This window comes from Meleagris gallopavo, chromosome 17, assembly GCF_905368555.1.
Source record: "Meleagris gallopavo chromosome 17, MGAL_WU_HG_1.1, whole genome shotgun sequence".
Lineage (NCBI taxonomy): Eukaryota > Metazoa > Chordata > Aves > Galliformes > Phasianidae > Meleagris > Meleagris gallopavo.
Window position 1 is genome coordinate 5,536,208 of NC_139420.1, and position 16,872 is coordinate 5,553,079.

The 16,872-nt window shown below is 46.8% G+C and overlaps 1 protein-coding gene across 11 annotated transcripts in view; it reads right to left on the reverse strand.

The window, feature by feature from the left end:
• Positions 1 to 420: 420 nt before the first annotated feature.
• The window catches only part of KDM2B (lysine demethylase 2B), a 100,113-nt gene continuing 83,661 nt past the window's right edge, over positions 421 to 16,872 (reverse strand). For 7 of the 11 annotated variants that reach the window (XM_085238905.1, XM_085238908.1, XM_085238907.1 and 4 more), the window contains 9 exons: positions 13,671 to 13,814; positions 9,184 to 9,271; positions 8,386 to 8,654; positions 5,109 to 5,782; positions 3,554 to 3,717; positions 2,926 to 3,087; positions 2,568 to 2,669; positions 2,032 to 2,250; positions 421 to 1,685 (listed from right to left, as the gene is read on the reverse strand). In XM_085238905.1, coding sequence (XP_085095031.1) covers positions 1,504 to 1,685; positions 2,032 to 2,250; positions 2,568 to 2,669; positions 2,926 to 3,087; positions 3,554 to 3,717; positions 5,109 to 5,782; positions 8,386 to 8,654; positions 9,184 to 9,271; positions 13,671 to 13,814 — 2,004 coding nt within the window. In that variant the 3' untranslated portion in view covers positions 421 to 1,503. The remainder of the gene's footprint in view (positions 1,686 to 2,031; positions 2,251 to 2,567; positions 2,670 to 2,925; positions 3,088 to 3,553; positions 3,718 to 5,108; positions 5,783 to 8,385; positions 8,655 to 9,183; positions 9,272 to 13,670; positions 13,815 to 16,872) is intronic. The other 4 variants (XM_010720116.4, XM_010720121.4, XM_010720120.4 and 1 more) reach the window with 4 other exon arrangements.

Genomic DNA, 16,872 nt, shown 5'->3' on the forward strand with positions numbered 1-16,872 from the left:
TTCATTGCCCCTCAGTAATAACGTGCTGGGAGGCAGTGGAGAAAGCCTGCACTGAGCACTGTGAGCTACTGCCTGGAGCGTGGCAGAAATCGGGGCTTCCGCGTTACTGTTGGCTTCCATCAAGGTTGGGAACAGCCCCACAAAGCACAGAATCAAGGCATGGCTTACTGTGTTGCACACCAACACCCTTCTGCCAGGGAGATTCCTACAAGCAGGCCTCTGCTCAAAGTTCAGTGTGGGACAAGAGCAGATCACTGCCCTCACTGTGCACAACATGACAGCACGCAGCAGAGGAGGGCTGGGCTGCAGCAGGAAGCATCGCTGCTTGCAGGGCTTGTGCAGCTCCACAACTGCAGTCACTCCACACACCTCAAATCCAACCACAGCCCCCAGCTGGAACAGAAGCCCTCGTAGCCAGAATCTGTTTTTGTACAATTGTTTATACAAATTCAACAAAGGTAAAACTGCATCAGGAAGGTCTACGAAAACAACACCTTACAACAATGGCACTTATGAATGCAGAATTTTACAATCAGGAAATAACCATGTTATAAACCTTAAATGAGAACTCAACTCACACTTCAAAGAAAGAGAGACTACGTTTGACCATTTATTCTACTGCTGGACTCACTGTATAAATTAATTTTATATTGAGTACAAGAGCTCATGCTACAGAGTGAAACCCTCCTATGTGCAAAAGCTGAAATTGGAATTTTTAAAATTTTGAGAAAAAAGGTGATTTCTATACAGATAAAACTTGGCAAAGTGTTTTACTTCAACTATAATTTACACCTTATTTCCACAACATGCTTATGTCACTTCTCAAGTATACAAAGCAGGATATAAACTTCCATTAAAACATGCTTTAAGTTGAAAGTATTAACCTACTTTTCCTGACCTGGGCACGTTTGTAGATAGATACTGTCTACGAAGTATAGGTTAAGTTCTCTCCTACCATAAGTAAAGATAAAAATTGGCAATCAAAACCGAAACACTGGTAATGCATTCAAACATTGCATAAATAATTTTTAAACAATTTTTGTACAAAAATAGTTCTGCATAATGTAAGATGTAACAAAACAAAATGTGTTAAGAAGGCAGAAATGCAGTGCGTGGTCCACTTTAATGACACCAACTTTTTTTTGTTTGTTTGTTTTAAGAAATGAAAAGCAGAAATCAAATTTACACTACCAAGCACATGCTGTGGTACTTTAAATAACAGTATTCATTGGAGATCAGTCTTCTTCCGGGTGTGAACAATTATCATCAGTAACAGTCGCCTTATGAATTTGCATAAGAGCCAGTGCAGGACATCCCAGGTAGACTGAATTAGTGGCACAAGTTGAGATTCTTAACGTGGGTAGTTTCATGTTGTTCTCGACAAGAGTTGTAAAATCCCATCACGGTATTTTCCAATATTCCAAGTTCCCAATTGAAAATAAAATCCCTACATGTTCTTAGTCCCTTCCCCGCCTCGCCCCAGTATTTACATGTGTCCTTTAACTAACTCAGTTTTTGCAGAAGTTTTTCTTCCACTTGCCCAAACTGAACACTTACTGACATCTCTGCTATGAACTGCTCACAGCCTTCTTTTGTCACTTGCTTGCAGTACCTCAAGTCGATCTGGCAGATGTTTCCACAACGTTTGAAATAGGACAGGCACTGGTCAGTCACCTTATTGCAGTCTGCAAAAAAGAGAAAAGGGGACAGAAGTGAAATCAGATTTTGATCTCTGATTTGACCTCATCGGCCCTTTCCGCTCCTCCTGTGCTACGCTGACACCAGCTGCCCCAACCAGCCCGCCTGCAGCTCCCGGCTCCCCATGGCGGTTGTGTAACCGATGGGATGAGGAGGATGAGATGGGATGAGGAGGATGAGCGAGGCGACAATTCGCAGCTCCCAGGAGGGAGGGGGGGCAGCTCAGCCGGGGCAGGGCCTGGGAGAGCAGCAGCTGCAGGATCACTGACACCAGCAGCAAACAGAGTGCTGATGGGGAGTGACGCTCCCACCCTCCTCCCCTCCCCTGCGTACCTGATAAATTAATTTCTGTTAATGAATCCCGCGTGGTAGTTCCAACTGCGGTCAGCAGGTTAATAGACTGATCTGTCACGTGATTACAGTAACTAAGATTGAGTTTGGAGAGCAGAGGCATGTGCCTTATGATCAGCCGCAAAGACGCATCGGTGATATCCAGGCCGGCCAGGCGCAGCTCAACGATGTTCCGTAGTTTACTCCGGTTGTCGATCTGACCTGGAAAGCAGAAGCAGCAGCTGAGTCTCGTGCTGTGCTGCAAACATCTGCAAATCTATATGAAATGCACTGTGACACACAACACTGCTGCCCTGAGTTAACTTCAGATGTTTTTGCCTGTCTGTTGCTTTGGAGGGGACATCAGCAGGAACACTTGCCTATTTTTGATACAGGCACGTGGACAATAACCACCTCCTGATTTAAAAACAAAAGGGACGAAAGTAACTGCAGGGGCCCAGCGGAATTACAGGTCGGGAATAAGCAGTAGGCTGTGCAGTGCATGCCAGAAAGCAGATCTGATTTGCTCAAAATTTCACCTGAGCTGATATCCGGGCGAATGTGGCATGACCCACAGAACTGCTCCTTCCCTGAACTGGAAGAAAGTGTTTCCATACTCTCTAAAGTACACCCGTTGCAGCCTGAAGAGAAGAAAGTCAGACAGAAAACCAGCACAGTGGCTCAGATGACTGTTCAGCAGCCAGAGAACATCACTCATCACCCAGAAGCTTCCAGCGAGGTGCTGCACGTCACTACTTAACCGCCTCACGCGCCAGCAAAGCCCAGAACCCCACCGGTGCTGGCTGCAGGGTTTGCTGCCCATTTCCTCCATGAGGGACCAGCAGCAGAGCATGCTGCAGTGCAGATGGGACAGCCCGCGCTCCTCCCGCCGGTTACCTGGCCGGTTATCTGTGGGCGGTGACAGGAGGTCTCTCATCTGAGCGTCTTTCAGGCCTTCTGCCCACTGCACGTCCAGAGTTCGGAGTAAAGGGCAGCTGGAACTACAAAGTGCTGACACTGCTATCCATGAGCACCCTGATAACAGCAGGTCTCGAAGACCTGCAGATACAGAAGAGATTGGAGCACACGGCCCATGTGGAGAGGCACTCAGAGATCTGCTTCCATGCACAGGCTGAGCTGAGCCCAGCACTGCTCCCATACACCCCAATGTTCCGGGGCACACAGGGACCCCGGGAGCTCCCCCACCCAGCCGTCCCTCTGCCCTGCACCCAGAACCTCCATTACAGGGGGTGGGGGAACAGTTCCCCAGCATTCCCCAGCTGAACCGGTCAGCACAGGCACAGCACTTATTGGCCAACACCTGCCACAAATTAGTTTACTAGAATGCCAAGCAGTCACAACAAAACTCATTTTTTGCTCATTTTAACATGCTGATGTTCTGCTCCTACATATGTACTTCTCCTTTCAGATAGCTGGACCCCTTCACACCTTCCTCAGAGATAACAGTTTACATCTAAACTGGTTTGCTAAGATCTGGTGAAGCAGTCAAAAAGCCATCGCTTACCTGGCAGTCTGTTGATAAGCCAGCTCAGCTGCTTTTTAGATATATTTGTCCAGCTAAGATCAAGGGTTACAGGCTGTCTCCTAATAATGCCACTAAGCATAAGTGGAGTGATGGATTTACAATGGTTTAAATCTATTTTGGTCCATAATCTTTTGTCACAGCACCTACCCAAAAAGAAAAAAAGTCAACAGCACTTGAATTTGGCACTTGTTTCAATTTCTTCAAGACTTCTAAAAAGCATCACTGAACCATGGGGAAAACTACAGCATTTAACCAAAACTAGCAAAAATAAAGCAAAGTGATGCTGAGGTAAGTGCACCAACAAACAGTGTCACCTAGGTTTGGCATTTTCTGTCAAATCTATCTCACAGCGAAGTACGGAATTATTTCTACTGAATTATCAGTGTCAACAACATAGGATCCCATTTTAAGTCACCACAGCGTTTATTAAAATCTGTCTTGTAGCCTGAAAACAAGCACCTTCCTTCTTATCTTCGGAATAAAAAGAATGGTTTCATATGCTTCTTGCCCTGATTTCCGCCACACTTGCCCTATGCAAAACAAATTCTGTTCCTGTTATTCCCATTTAGCTGCCTTGTGCATTTCTGTGCTCTCTTTATGGCTCTCTAAGGGCCACAAGCAACAAATCTGAATGGGTTTGCAGTATTCTGCATTTTCTTGCATTTTGCATTAGAAAATGCCATACTTAAACAGAAAAATCATCTAACACCTTCTGTGGCACTGAGAAACCCATGGAGGAAGGGCTCCATGGGCATTGCCTTGTGCCAGATTACCAACCTTCCTCTCATTTATCCAGGTTTTGCTTGACTGCACTACCGAGGGGCCTCTGCTATGACTCGCCCATCCATGTGCACATTATGGCTGAATATGAGATGACAGCCTACAAGATACTTTGCTGTGAGTGCAATGAAACTCAGAAATCTGTCCACTAATGCTTTCTGTGGTGGTACAGTCACTGTCTGTGTCAATTTTTACGCTCTGACACTCTGAGCACAGAACAATGAAGGACTCTTCCACAAGTTCTGCTGATATGGAATCAGCAGATGGGATCGCTCTGTGTGCCCTCTGCAGGGCAACAACCAGGATGGACCTTCTGAGGAGAACACTGAGGGCACCAGGAGATCTTCACCGTATCTCAATAGAGATTTAAGAGCTGAACTGAAAAAACAACTGCATCAGCAGCAAGAGCTCCTGGGGGCACAGTGACCCAGGCTCAGCCTGACCCAGACAGAATGTTCTCATGTGTGGGAACACTGCAGTGTCTGTGGACAGAACAGGTTGCTCTGGGCAGCACAGCTGCTGCAGGCTGATGCTCATACACAGAGCTCTCATCAGAAGCGCTGGCAACTGCTGCTTGTGAGAAAGCACTAAAGACAAGCTGCTTCTTCAGACACTGCTGGGCACCCTCTCTCCTTGGGCTCAGTAGAACTCCAGGGACAACCTGCACACCTCTTTTAGTGCTCAGCCACCCACCTCCCTTCCAAGTCCATCCCCACCACACACAAGACCCAGCACAATTTCCCACCCTCCTTACCATCTGTTCCAGGTCTTGCAAACTCTCATACAGATGCACAAGTCTCTATGACTGAGGTAGCTAAAGACAGCCATCCAGACTTCCCTCTGCATCACATGGGCTGCCCCATCATCCAGGGGGAGCGAGTCCGGAGGGGGGCTGATGGGGGGCGGCCGGATGACGTGCCGCTCCATCTGAATGCATTTGGGAGGAGAGAGCGAGGGTGGGGGCCGGGCGATGCCCCGCGGTGTGCTCCGAAGGCTGGGGATGAGCGGATGCCTCAGCTCCCGGGGCGTCCCGTTCAACCCTTTGCTGAACCTATGGAGTCTCTCGCTGTTGTTCAAGGCGCGCTTGGGTTCCTCGTTTTCGCTCTCGGGTTCAGATTTGATGGGTTGGTGATTCTCATTGGCAAGGCTGTTCTCGGTTTTTTGGATCTCTTGGTTGAGCTCCTTGCTGAGCTCCTTGCTCAGTTCTTTATTGGGAAGCCGCCTTTTCCGCCTCATCTTGAACTTCTTCTTGTCCCTGGGCTCGGCCCCCTCTGTGCTGGGACCCGCGGTGGGCGAGCTGGATCGCGACTGGTCGCTGTCCTTGGAGCGAGGAGGCGCTTCCGGCAGCTCGTCCTCCGGCTCCTGTTTGAGGCGCCGCAGGGGTTTGAGCAGGGCGCTCCGCTCGTCCGAAGCCTTCCACGATCGCCGCTGAAAAGGAAGAGACAAGGGCTGACTACGGGAGCACCCAGCACGCGGCGTTACCCGGAACGCTGCTGCTCTGCGGGGCGGCGGTGCCTGGGGAACAGCTGCCTACCTGCACCGGGCCCACCCGCCCCAGCGCCAGGCTGCATCCACCAGCCAAAGGCATCGAGTTTGAGAGCCATCGCAGAGGCAGGGAGCCCAGCTACCGGCTCTCTGGACTCCAAGAGTGACAAATGCATTTATTCACCATGCATCACCTTGCAGACTTAAGAGCCTTACTCATTACACAGCAGACAGCTTCCATATAGAAGGTGAACGGCATGCTATAGACAGTTCTCCCCCAATGGGCCAGAAGAAATCAGGCTTAGGATGCATTCACTGGGCAAACTTTCAACACTGGCTGACACACATGCATGCCAAATGGCCAAAAGGTCAATTTCTGAAAGCTCCTGAGTTGCAACCACTACTCGCACTGTGGCTGCGCTTCTGCTGTGATGACACCATTCCTGCTGGATGCTCAGAGCCTCGGGACACTCTGGCTGCCCCTTTACATCCTACTGAACTCGGTTCATCTTCTCAGGCTTCCCCACCTCCAGTGCGTGCGGACGGGGATTGCCAGGTGTGACACACTGCCACGCGGATGAGCCCGCATGCTGCCACCATCTCTGATGCAAGGTGGGCTCACGGGGCTGGCAGCTCCTTCCCTGCCCTGGTTGCTGCTCGTCAAAGAGAACTGCGCTTCATTCACGTTAATCTAATCTTTTGATGCACGCCAGGGGATATGGAAGAGATGTACGGACCAAAACCAAGGAAGACTTCAAGTCTGATTTGATTGCTATACGCAAGAAAGAAGCTAGCAACTGTTAGAACGAAACAGCCTTAATAAGAAGAGATCAGGCCTGGCAAGGAAAGGTGAGCTGCTGTGAACACACCTGTTCTATCAGAATGCCCGTGCTCTGCAATAAACTAATTGGATCACATCTGTGGATGTGCTGCTACACCTCGGACTCAGCGCTGAGCAGAGAAAGCTGATCAACCCGTCCTTAAACACGTAATAAAGAAAGAGGTCACAGTAAGTTAATGACAGGTTAGAAAACGGACAGGAAAATTAGAACATCAGATTACTGTCAGCTTGCAGCATCCTCCACAGAGGGCACTGATGAGTGCGTAATTTAAAGGTATCAGTTCTGTTATTGCGGCAGATTGTGAGAGAGAAATCAATGCTTGTGCAGGGGGGGCTCCACACTGTGATGCAGACTGCTGAGGGTGTGCATGGCAGGAGCAAGATTCAGCAAGAGAGCAAAGCATCAGCACAGAAACTGAATTTTATTCCTTGGGGTCATCAAAACACAGTTTTTGATTGTATTTTAACATGGGACACCAGAAAATATAGAGCCAGACACTGCAGCTAACTCTTCTGAAGCATAATGGCTTGCACGAGAGAGCATTTTTTGAGATGTAAAGGGCATAATAAAAATGCCCGCTTTGACACAAAGATATGAATGATACACTGGCTCACCATTCAGCCCACATGAGAAGGATTAAAAGGGATGCAGAACATATCTATTATAAAGGCAAAGCACCTTCTTCCTGAAGAGTTTCTTCTTTTCCAAGTTTTAGCTGTTGGAAGAAAGAAAAAGTAAAAGCCCCAGAAGATGACATTTGTTCTGCTGTCTGTTGAAGGTCTGGTGACTCACAGTGCCTTCCTGATGCGCTGGGAGCTTTCACGGAGCAATTCAAGCCATCCATAAACACTCCAGTGAGTCCGCAGGGATGGGAAAAGGAGATCATGGCCAAGAAGCAGATATGCATAACCTGCTGTCATGAATTTTCCTCTCCACCAAAGCAACGACAATCCCTACATTCCCATACTGTGGTGTTCTGTCTGCCAAGACTCGACAGGCAGAGCAACTACCAAGTCCTAGAGAACTGCAGTGCACGCAGTACAAGAACTGCCAGCGATCCCAGTTACAAACCATCCGACGTCTACTTGTAAGAGAAGTTGGATCTAAGTCCTCAATTCTACCTCTGGAAGCAGCATTTCTCTATATCTTAAGTAGAATATTCTGTAATCCACACGGCAATTCAGAGTGTCTCTGCCTGGTCCGAGAGCTCTGACTTTTAAATTCAGGGAAAAGCTGCTACAGTGCTGCTGTGAGCAGCTCCTCCTCTCTGCAGGCTACAGGAGGTGTCATTCCTAAAGGTCCTCTGATCAGTTCTACACACTGTACATCTGTGAATCAGCCACAAAACAAGCTGCCACACGCCACCAAGTGGCAACAGATGAAAAGGCTTCCATAAAAAGTGATTTTCACTTTGTTCCTACTCCAAGCATCTTGCAGTGACTTTTTAGTTAAAGTGGGTTTTCCAGTATTTTGAACAAACCAACAGCCACAGCCCAGTGTTGTCAGCCTCTGAATGTCAACCCGAGCTTCACCGTTCAAACTACTGTCCTGTTAGACAAGCAGTTTTCAGGAAGGGAGGTAAAACATCGCAGTTTCTTTTGTAGCAATCTGGGATTTCAAGACGAGGTACAAGCCAGAAGGCAAGAGACATCAGCCCCAACCAGCCCACGCGCATCTGCGTACGTACATAAGGGTTTGTCATACCCGTTTTCTCATAGAGGGTTCCTGGGGTTTCTCAAATTTCCTTTTCCTCCGCAGATGTACTTCGTCTGACTTTCTCCTCAGAATTGAGTCAACTTGAGGCTTTTTGGAATGTTCCTCAGATTTCCGCCTGGGAGTTTCTTCACAGTCCCCTTTCCGTTTTGCAGCATCTGTTACTTCCTTATTGTCTCTGTTCATTTTCTGTTCCTTCAGCAATGAGCCTGGGAGATTTGATGCGTATTTGAATCCTGGTCCGCGCTTTTGCTTGTACGCCAAAGAGACACAAAACACAAACAAACTTTATATCTTATGCCTTTCTCAGCTATTATGTATGTTGCCTCCAGCACTGGTGGGTTGATCACTTTGTAACAGATAAAATCATTAACAAGGAGTTACAGTAGAAGCAGTTTCAACCTTTAAGGAGTTTTTATGCACACTTGCAGCCTCTCGCTTTACAAAAAAAAAAAAAAAAAAGCTTCCCTAATTCCAATAGACACTTCAGGTTTCGCATGACTTTTTTTCTTTTCTTTTTACACAATCCAAAGAAGTATCTTAGAATTTAGCATGCAGCAATGCACAGAACTAACCTAAACACTCTCCAGGTTTTGGGTGAAGTGTTAGTGCATGGAAGAAAAATAAAAAGATGATTAGGGAACAGAAAGCCAACAGCTTATTTCCTTTGACTCAACTGAATTGAACACAAAGACAAAAGCGGTACTGGGCAAAATTATACCTACAAGCCAGAGGGAACGTTTGAGATCTTGTATTTCATTCCAGCACCACTTATCCCCATTAAACTCACTTTTCCAGTTTTCCCTGCATGGTTGCACTTTGGACACTCCCAGCAGTTCGGCAGCTCGTCGTTAACCACACCATCTGATTCCTTCACCTGGTGAAAGAGAGGCACAACTCAATTCACAGGCAAGCTCAAAGAAGCCGCAGAAGTCTACAGGTAGACCACTCAGAGGCATTTCTCACAGCTCTTCGTTTTCTCTGATCGATTGCTGCCCTCCCAAGAGCCCCAGGAAAGAAACCCGGCTCCCTGCAGGAGCTGAGCACACCCCACAGGATCACCCTCAATATAACATCCATGGGAGGAATGCGTGGTGGCCAACCTGGTACTTGATAAAGGCTTTGGGTCTGGGCTTTGTGTGAAGGTCAGGGACAATCCCAATTACTGCAGGGCACATTCTGCTCTTACAAAAATAATAAGGAAAGAAGCCACCCGCCATCCCGACTGTAATCATGCCATCTCCAAACGTCCTCCCACACCCCTGATCTGAAAAGCCATTTCCCCCCCCCGAAGTGAGGCACAGCCTGCTCCCTCAATAGGAAGGGATTTTTCCCATACACACATAATACATTAATACTGTTGGGCATTTTTAGAAGCAGAGCACCCTGCACTGTAATCAAGTGTTCCTTAAAATATTTTTCTTTACAGCTCAGAGTGAGCAGCCCCATGTGCACAGCCCCCAGGCTCACGTGCCAGCAGAATGCTGGGTGCCAAGCCAGCTGGAGAACAGCAAACTTCTATTCAGAGGTCCAGACAAACAAAAACATTCTCAGGGCTTCTGACACCCACAGCTAGCGTAAGGAAGAGAAGTGCTTACTGCTTTCCTGCCTCTGAGAGACTGTGACATTCTGCTCTTTGAAAGAGAAAAAAGCACATTTGGTGTTGTCACATCACAACAACAGCACAGCCCTGCCCCACACAGCTCCTGCTTCCTGAACTTCTGCAGAGGAGCCCTCATTACATTCCAGACAGGATAAAGGTGTTTCTGAAAAGCAGTTTCTGTGAATGAAGCCGAGGAGGAACAGTAGAGCTAAGCTAAAAAGCAGCCTCCACACAAACACATAAGCTCACTGATGGCACGTTCATATCTTTAGGATTAGTTACGTGGTGTTCAAGAGGTGTCTGGATGAGGTGCTACGAGATATGGTTCAGCAGCTTAGTGGGTAGTAATGATGATAGGAGGACGGTTGGACTAGATGATCTTGCAGAATCACAAGGTTGGAAAGAACCTATGATTCTAGATTTAGGCAAAAGCCTCAAGGAAAAAAGAAAACATTTTATTACTGTAGTAGCACTGTTCTGCTGTCTGCAGTCAAGACGAACAGCTGGGCATTGGCATCAGCAGTACAGTAGCAGGAGCCTGCTGCTGGAACAGGCAAGGGCAGAGCTCTGCAGATTTTTCTTGTTTCTGAAGCATTTCCTCCTCCCAGCTCAGTGAAAACGTGTGAGCTGTGCAGGAGCAAGCCCTGGGATTTAGAGAACTGCTTCCTCCAGAACTGAGCCAGACAGCAGCCATTCGAGTTTCACCATCCAGCAGGAGTGATGACATGTCAGCCTCTCTCAGCAAGTCTTTCGGAGTTAATAAATGAGTAAATGAAGTGGGCAGAATTTAAATACTGGTTTTATCACAACTGTGTGCCTTTGAACCTTCTTTCCCATGGTAGGTGTAAGATACTCCAGGAGCTGTTGTATACATCTCTGCCTCAGGGGAACAATTCCTGGCGCAAGCCCAAGTTGGGAACAAGTTATTTCCCGCACTGAATACAGAACAAATGCTACCAAAGGGAAAGCATTACAGCTCCATCCCTTCTGAGGAGTTTAAGGAACTGAACAGATGTGAGGAACTGTAAGCAAACTAATTAGACACAAACAAACCTGCCACTGAATCCGTCCCAAGCCTTCTAGGCTGGGTGGGAGCCAGTTCTGCATGTTTGCTACCAGCAGCAGGTGGGTGTCTGAGCCACGGCAGGAGGCACCTCCACTGCATGCCTGCAGCACCGGCAACCATTCACAGCCTGAACACAAGACTGTGAGTCAGAGAATGCAGAGACCCCAGGAGCCAACCTGCTATCAGCAGGTGAGAGCTGTGAGTCCTGACAGTACAGAGGCTGAAGTAATGCAGGTAGAAACACACCTGGTCTGAAGACACTGGCAAAAAGCATCTGTGCTGGAGGAGGACTTTGTTTTCTCAGTTATTTATTCCTGCTGTTCTGTCAATGCACCTAGAATACTCCCTCATCTCTATCAGTCTCAGTGTAAGAACAGGAACCAAAGAACCAAAGAACAGGATTCTTATGAAGAAAAGTTCTTCTTAAGGAAACTGCATCAGATCCTGCACTTGGTCACCTGTGCTACTAAGAATCTGACTCACAGCAAGAAAAATCCATCAATACTGGTTCAATTAAAATGCCCTGCAACAGTAAAAGACAATATCCTTCTAAAATCTCAGCAGCTCTCTCTGGAAGCAATACTGGGCTTATGAAAGGCTTGCCAAGATGATTTTCTCAAGGAATAATTCTGAAGAAAGAAGCTGGACAGTCAGCCCTTAACAGTGTCATTCAAGACTCCAATAAAGCCAGCTCAGCTCTTAAGCAATGGCAAAGGACAGACCTATCAGATGCCCTACAAGGTCATCATCTGCTGTTTCATGGAGAAAACTCACTGACCACAAACAGATAAAGTCAAACTGTGAAGTTGGAAGAGGATGAGCTCCAAACCAGATACATGCTGTCCTGCAGTGCCCAAGAGCACACGTGCCAGATGCCTGCTGGAGACGAAGCCATGGCTGACATGTGGTGCTGCCTGAGCAAGACAGGATGGGACCTCCTCTTGGTGCACAACCCTGGGCCGCATCTGTTTCCAAAGGTGCTTTCCATGCAGACTGAGGGCTGAGCCCATGCCAAGGCTCAAGCACCTCATAAATAGGGCATCCCTTTGTCCCACAGAGAACTATAGAGCCTGGGAATAAGGAGCAACGAGAGAACCAAGGAAGAGATTCTGTTCTTCTTTTGTGCTTCTCCACTCGGTCTCCTCTCATCTTCTAAAATGATGATTCTGAAATCCTCCTGCCCTTTTGTTTTTGTAAATAATCAATAGTTATCCACCCATTCCGGCTCAGCAAATGCACTGAGAAACTGAAGTAAAAGACGCACGCAGCACACTGCTAATCTCCCACTGTTTAACTTTCAGAAATACCTCAAGCAACTTTGTGCTCCTAATCACCAAAACAGTACTCAGAACATCTTTTATAAGCATAAAAGAACAAACAGCCCCTGCCTGATTTCACAGGTCTGACCCACATCCTGTGCAAATGGTCCCAGACGTGGGACAGTGAGAGGAAGCCATACTTCAACTGCCACCAAACAGTGACCCTGTCCTCAGGACCTGGATACGAGGCATTGCTGGCACTGCCAGAAAGGAAGGGGAGTGCAGGGCACTTGGGGGAAGGAACAGAAGAGCAGCAGCTGCAAGACAGAACCGAGGTTCCTCTGGAAATGAGCTGCTCTTTCCCTTGCTTCTTCAGCCCCCGAAGCCTTACTCTATGCAGAGCCAAGCACACCAAGCTCCTGATCAGAGCCCATTTGTGGTAGGAGCTGCAGATACCCCACTCTTCAGGGCAGTTGCCAGCTACCTGCTTTCTGCTTCAGCAAGTGACACACATCGCTCGGTGCAACATGGCGTACAGCACAGAAGCAGTGAAAGGCCGGGACAGCATCACCCCAGGCCTGCACAAGGAACATATCTCCATGCCCAGAGGGACCAAGGGCTGCTTTCTGGGGCATGGTACGTCAGAATACATTTGCTATGGCAATTCACTTTAACCATAAACAAATCAGCAACAGAGAACAGCTGAGCAGCCAAGACACAACCAGCTTTGGAGAAAGTAGGCTTCTAAGTGCTCAGACACAGGGATGTGCCCAAAAATACACTTCTGTTACCAAGAGAATAGTTGTTCACAATACTCCACTCGGCCTGAAACTTGCTCAGTTTGCTCTCTAGAGCTGCAGTCTTCCTACTGCAATGTCTGCTCCCATCCTTAAAGCCAGCTGCCACTAAAAGGCATATCTGTGCCTGGACAAACACAAACAGCAAACCACTTATTTGTACTCTGCTGATACAGGGCTGCAGATAACTCTTCCAAAGCTACAGGTAGATTTTTCTGTCCTCTGGAGCTTGCCAACTGAGACGCCTTACTTCCTTACACTTCCTTAGACAAGAAGCAATAAATAAATGAAATAAACCACAAACATACGCCCACACATTGCTGCCTTGCTTTGAGCATGATGGTCACATTAGAAGAGAGGACCCTCCTTCAGACAGGGCCATTCACACCGCAGCTATCCATCCTGTTTCTCACACCAACTCTGGCTTCATGTAGTTCCCAAAGGCAAAAATGTGAAAATTTCTTTCTGAAAATTTCTGTGCCCTACTTCTACATTCAAGTAGTATCTTTTTGTGTGTTTGTTTCCAACAGGTATTACATCCTTTCACTCACCTTAAGGCATCCTGGGTGTATTATTTCATTACAAATGGAGCATTCCATTAGCATGAGATTAAACTTGCTCTCCTCCTCTTCCACAGTGTCCTCTTTCCCAGCTTCTCCACACACCAGACATACAGCAGTATGAGGCAACACCGGCTGTTTACACATATCAGAAGGAAGTCTTGATCAGGGCACATAAGACACATGGGAACAGAAGAATTCAAAATGCATTTACAGTATTTTCATTCCAAAAGAGAAGATAAACAGGGCTTAATTGTGCAAACTGCTGAAGGCTCCATCCCAGCAGATCAACAAAGGCGAGAAAAACTGGTAACAACTGGGGCTGGATACTCAGAGAAAGCATCACAGGACACGTTCAGGGAATGAAAGTGCCCTTCCTGCAGCAGCATAAACCCATGGGGAATTGCAAGGATGAAAATGACTTTTTTTTTTTTTCCAAGGTGTCTTTAATCTGTGAGCTGACAGACATTGGCACAAAAGTCACTTTTACTACAGTACAATGGGAGGGGAAAGAAGCAACCTAGAACATCACTATTCACATCCACTAAGCTTCACAATCTAACAATTTGGCAGCTCCCCTGTTTTACAAGCAGGGCAGACAGATGTTATGGGACCCATCCAGCCCTCATGGCAAGACTACAACAGGAATAAGAACAGACCTTTTGTCGACTGACAGTCTATTATAGGAGGCCCTGGTCCTAATGAGAGCAGTGCAAAAAGCACTGCACAGACACTTAAAAAGAGGATTTGTCTTCCCAAAGTGTCACAACTGCAGTTATTTTCTGTCCTTTGCTGAGGGAGAAAGGGAATGGCAGCATCTCATATATCCATCACCTATATCAAAGCACTGAATGCCAGTCTAATTAAAAAGCTACCTTAGTGATAATGGGGAACATACTTCTAGTTTGCCACAGTAAGGTACAAGTCTTATTGTAAGAAGTAAAAGGAAGATCCTCACAAGAATCTGGCCATAATGTGAATTATACTGATAAGGTTGCAACTCCTTAACTATCAAGTAGCCAGATGCACAGGTGTGGCTTTTCACGGCAAGGATCTCTCACTGAAGGAGTGAATAAAGTCTGCAAGTGAAACACTGCACACTGAATCAAATTTATGTAGCAACAATTCACCCTTCAGGAAGTTTCAGACAGAGAAAAGGTAACCATGCTAAGCCACCACAGAGCACAGTGTGCTGCCCCAAGTCCCAGCATCAGACACAAGCTATGGCAATACTTTCTGCTTTCTCATGTCAGTACTTACCCAATGCTCCATTTTAACAGCATTCAGCAAATGCTATTAAATCCCCAACCTTCCTCCACGCACGCAGTAGGAATCCCCAGGATTCCATTCCACTGGCAGGTAAAGCAGAACAAAGCCAAGGCATCCAGAGCTGGGATAGCTCTGTCCACTTGTTCTGTCCGATCTCCCACAAGACAACTATCTACATCTGCACACAGGGAACAAACATCCCAGCAACAGCACGATTAGTCTTGCTGGAAGCAAGGGTGTGTAGGGAATCTCTTTGTGCCCCAATTAGCTGTGTCCCACTGACAGACTGGAGCAGCAGCTCTGCTATGATAGCCTGGCCTCCCAGCAGAGCCCCCACACTCTCTTCAGACAGCCTCAAGTGTCCCAGGCACTCCTGCTTCCCTTCTTGATTCAAGAGGGAAGTGATGCAGAGGAGTTTCCTGTTCTCTGAATGGCAGTACAGGCTCTCTTAAAGCTTTGGAGTTTAATGACAGTCTGTGTCTAGTTAATATTGTCAATGTTATTAACCAGAGGAAAGCACAATCCCACAGCTGTGGAGATCATTACTTCCACAGAGCCTTGCTTTGGTGGCTTCTTTTAGCTGGAAGCTGTTGGATGGGTACCACAATGTATTACTACTATGATTATTAGACAACATAATGAACAAGAGTAAAGACAACAGGATTGCTCATAGAAATTTAAGGTGCTGTACTGTACAACAGTTCAACTTGTTATTTTTCTACCCTTTTGCTGTTCTAAGAAAGTCTGCAACATTCCCACTGTTCCTCCAAGGAGGACTCACAAAGAACAGAGAGACCTCCTGAGTACATGCAAGGGTGGGACAAAGAATCAAAGTACCCTGGCTACTAAGTTCTGTACTGCAAACACAACTCCTGGAAATAATATGGCAGATTTCAAGCAAAAAAAAAAAAAATCTTTTCATAAGGAGAGGAAGATGAGAACCAAGTTCATCTCCTCCAAAAAGCTCAGCATGCGTATGAAGATTCAAACACCTTCCTATGAAAGCTTCCTTCATCAGTCAGGACAAGGCAGTGTGCTGCAACCCTAACATAATCTCCCAACTAAAAAGGCAGCACGATTTCACTATTTCTTCCCCTGGAGAATAATAAATTCTTCATCCACGCTGTTCAATTCATGCCACACTCCAGGAAATCAAGTGTTCAAAGAAAAGACACTTGAGCTGCAAAAGCACTCTGTGGAAAGGTAGATATTCTGTGTACTTTACTAAAAGATCCAGGAGAGCCAAATCCAATCCTCTATCAAGAGCACTGCATGGCTTGGCACAGGACATGGTGTGAGTAACCAGGAGTACCTACTGGAAACTCTAAGTGCTTACCAGTCTTTAAAACCCGACCCAAGCCATTTACTGCCACCATTTCAGTTTCTTCAGCAGAATTAAATAAAAAAAATGTAAGTGAAAGGAACCGTAACAAGACTAAATGGAGAGAAATCAGCATAGTTTGCATAGCATTTCAGTTATGAATACACAACATTCCTTTCCTTAAAAACAAACAAAAAACCACCTCCAACAACACTACAAATAAGACCTTTCTGAAGAATTAAGGGAAAAGCTAATGTCAATTTTTCCCCTTGCCTGAGACCACTGTGGACAAAAAGCCTGAGGAGAAACTCAGTGAGAGTCAATACGAAAGCAATGATTCAGAACTTCATGGAAGACTAATCTGTCAATATGTGTTAAATACAAAGCTCTCTCTTATGACTCGAGAATCTTCTGAGCGATATATCACAGCAGCTCAGGAAACTGTCTCTGACTACCTGCTTGCCCTGTTCTGACGCTCAGCATCTCCCAGCAGCCCCATCCAGCCCCTGAGGGAGAAAGGATGCTGGACTACATGGCTCTCGGGCACTTCTCCATCGAAACCCTCATGTATACGTAGGTACATGGAAATGAATTGAAATTCAC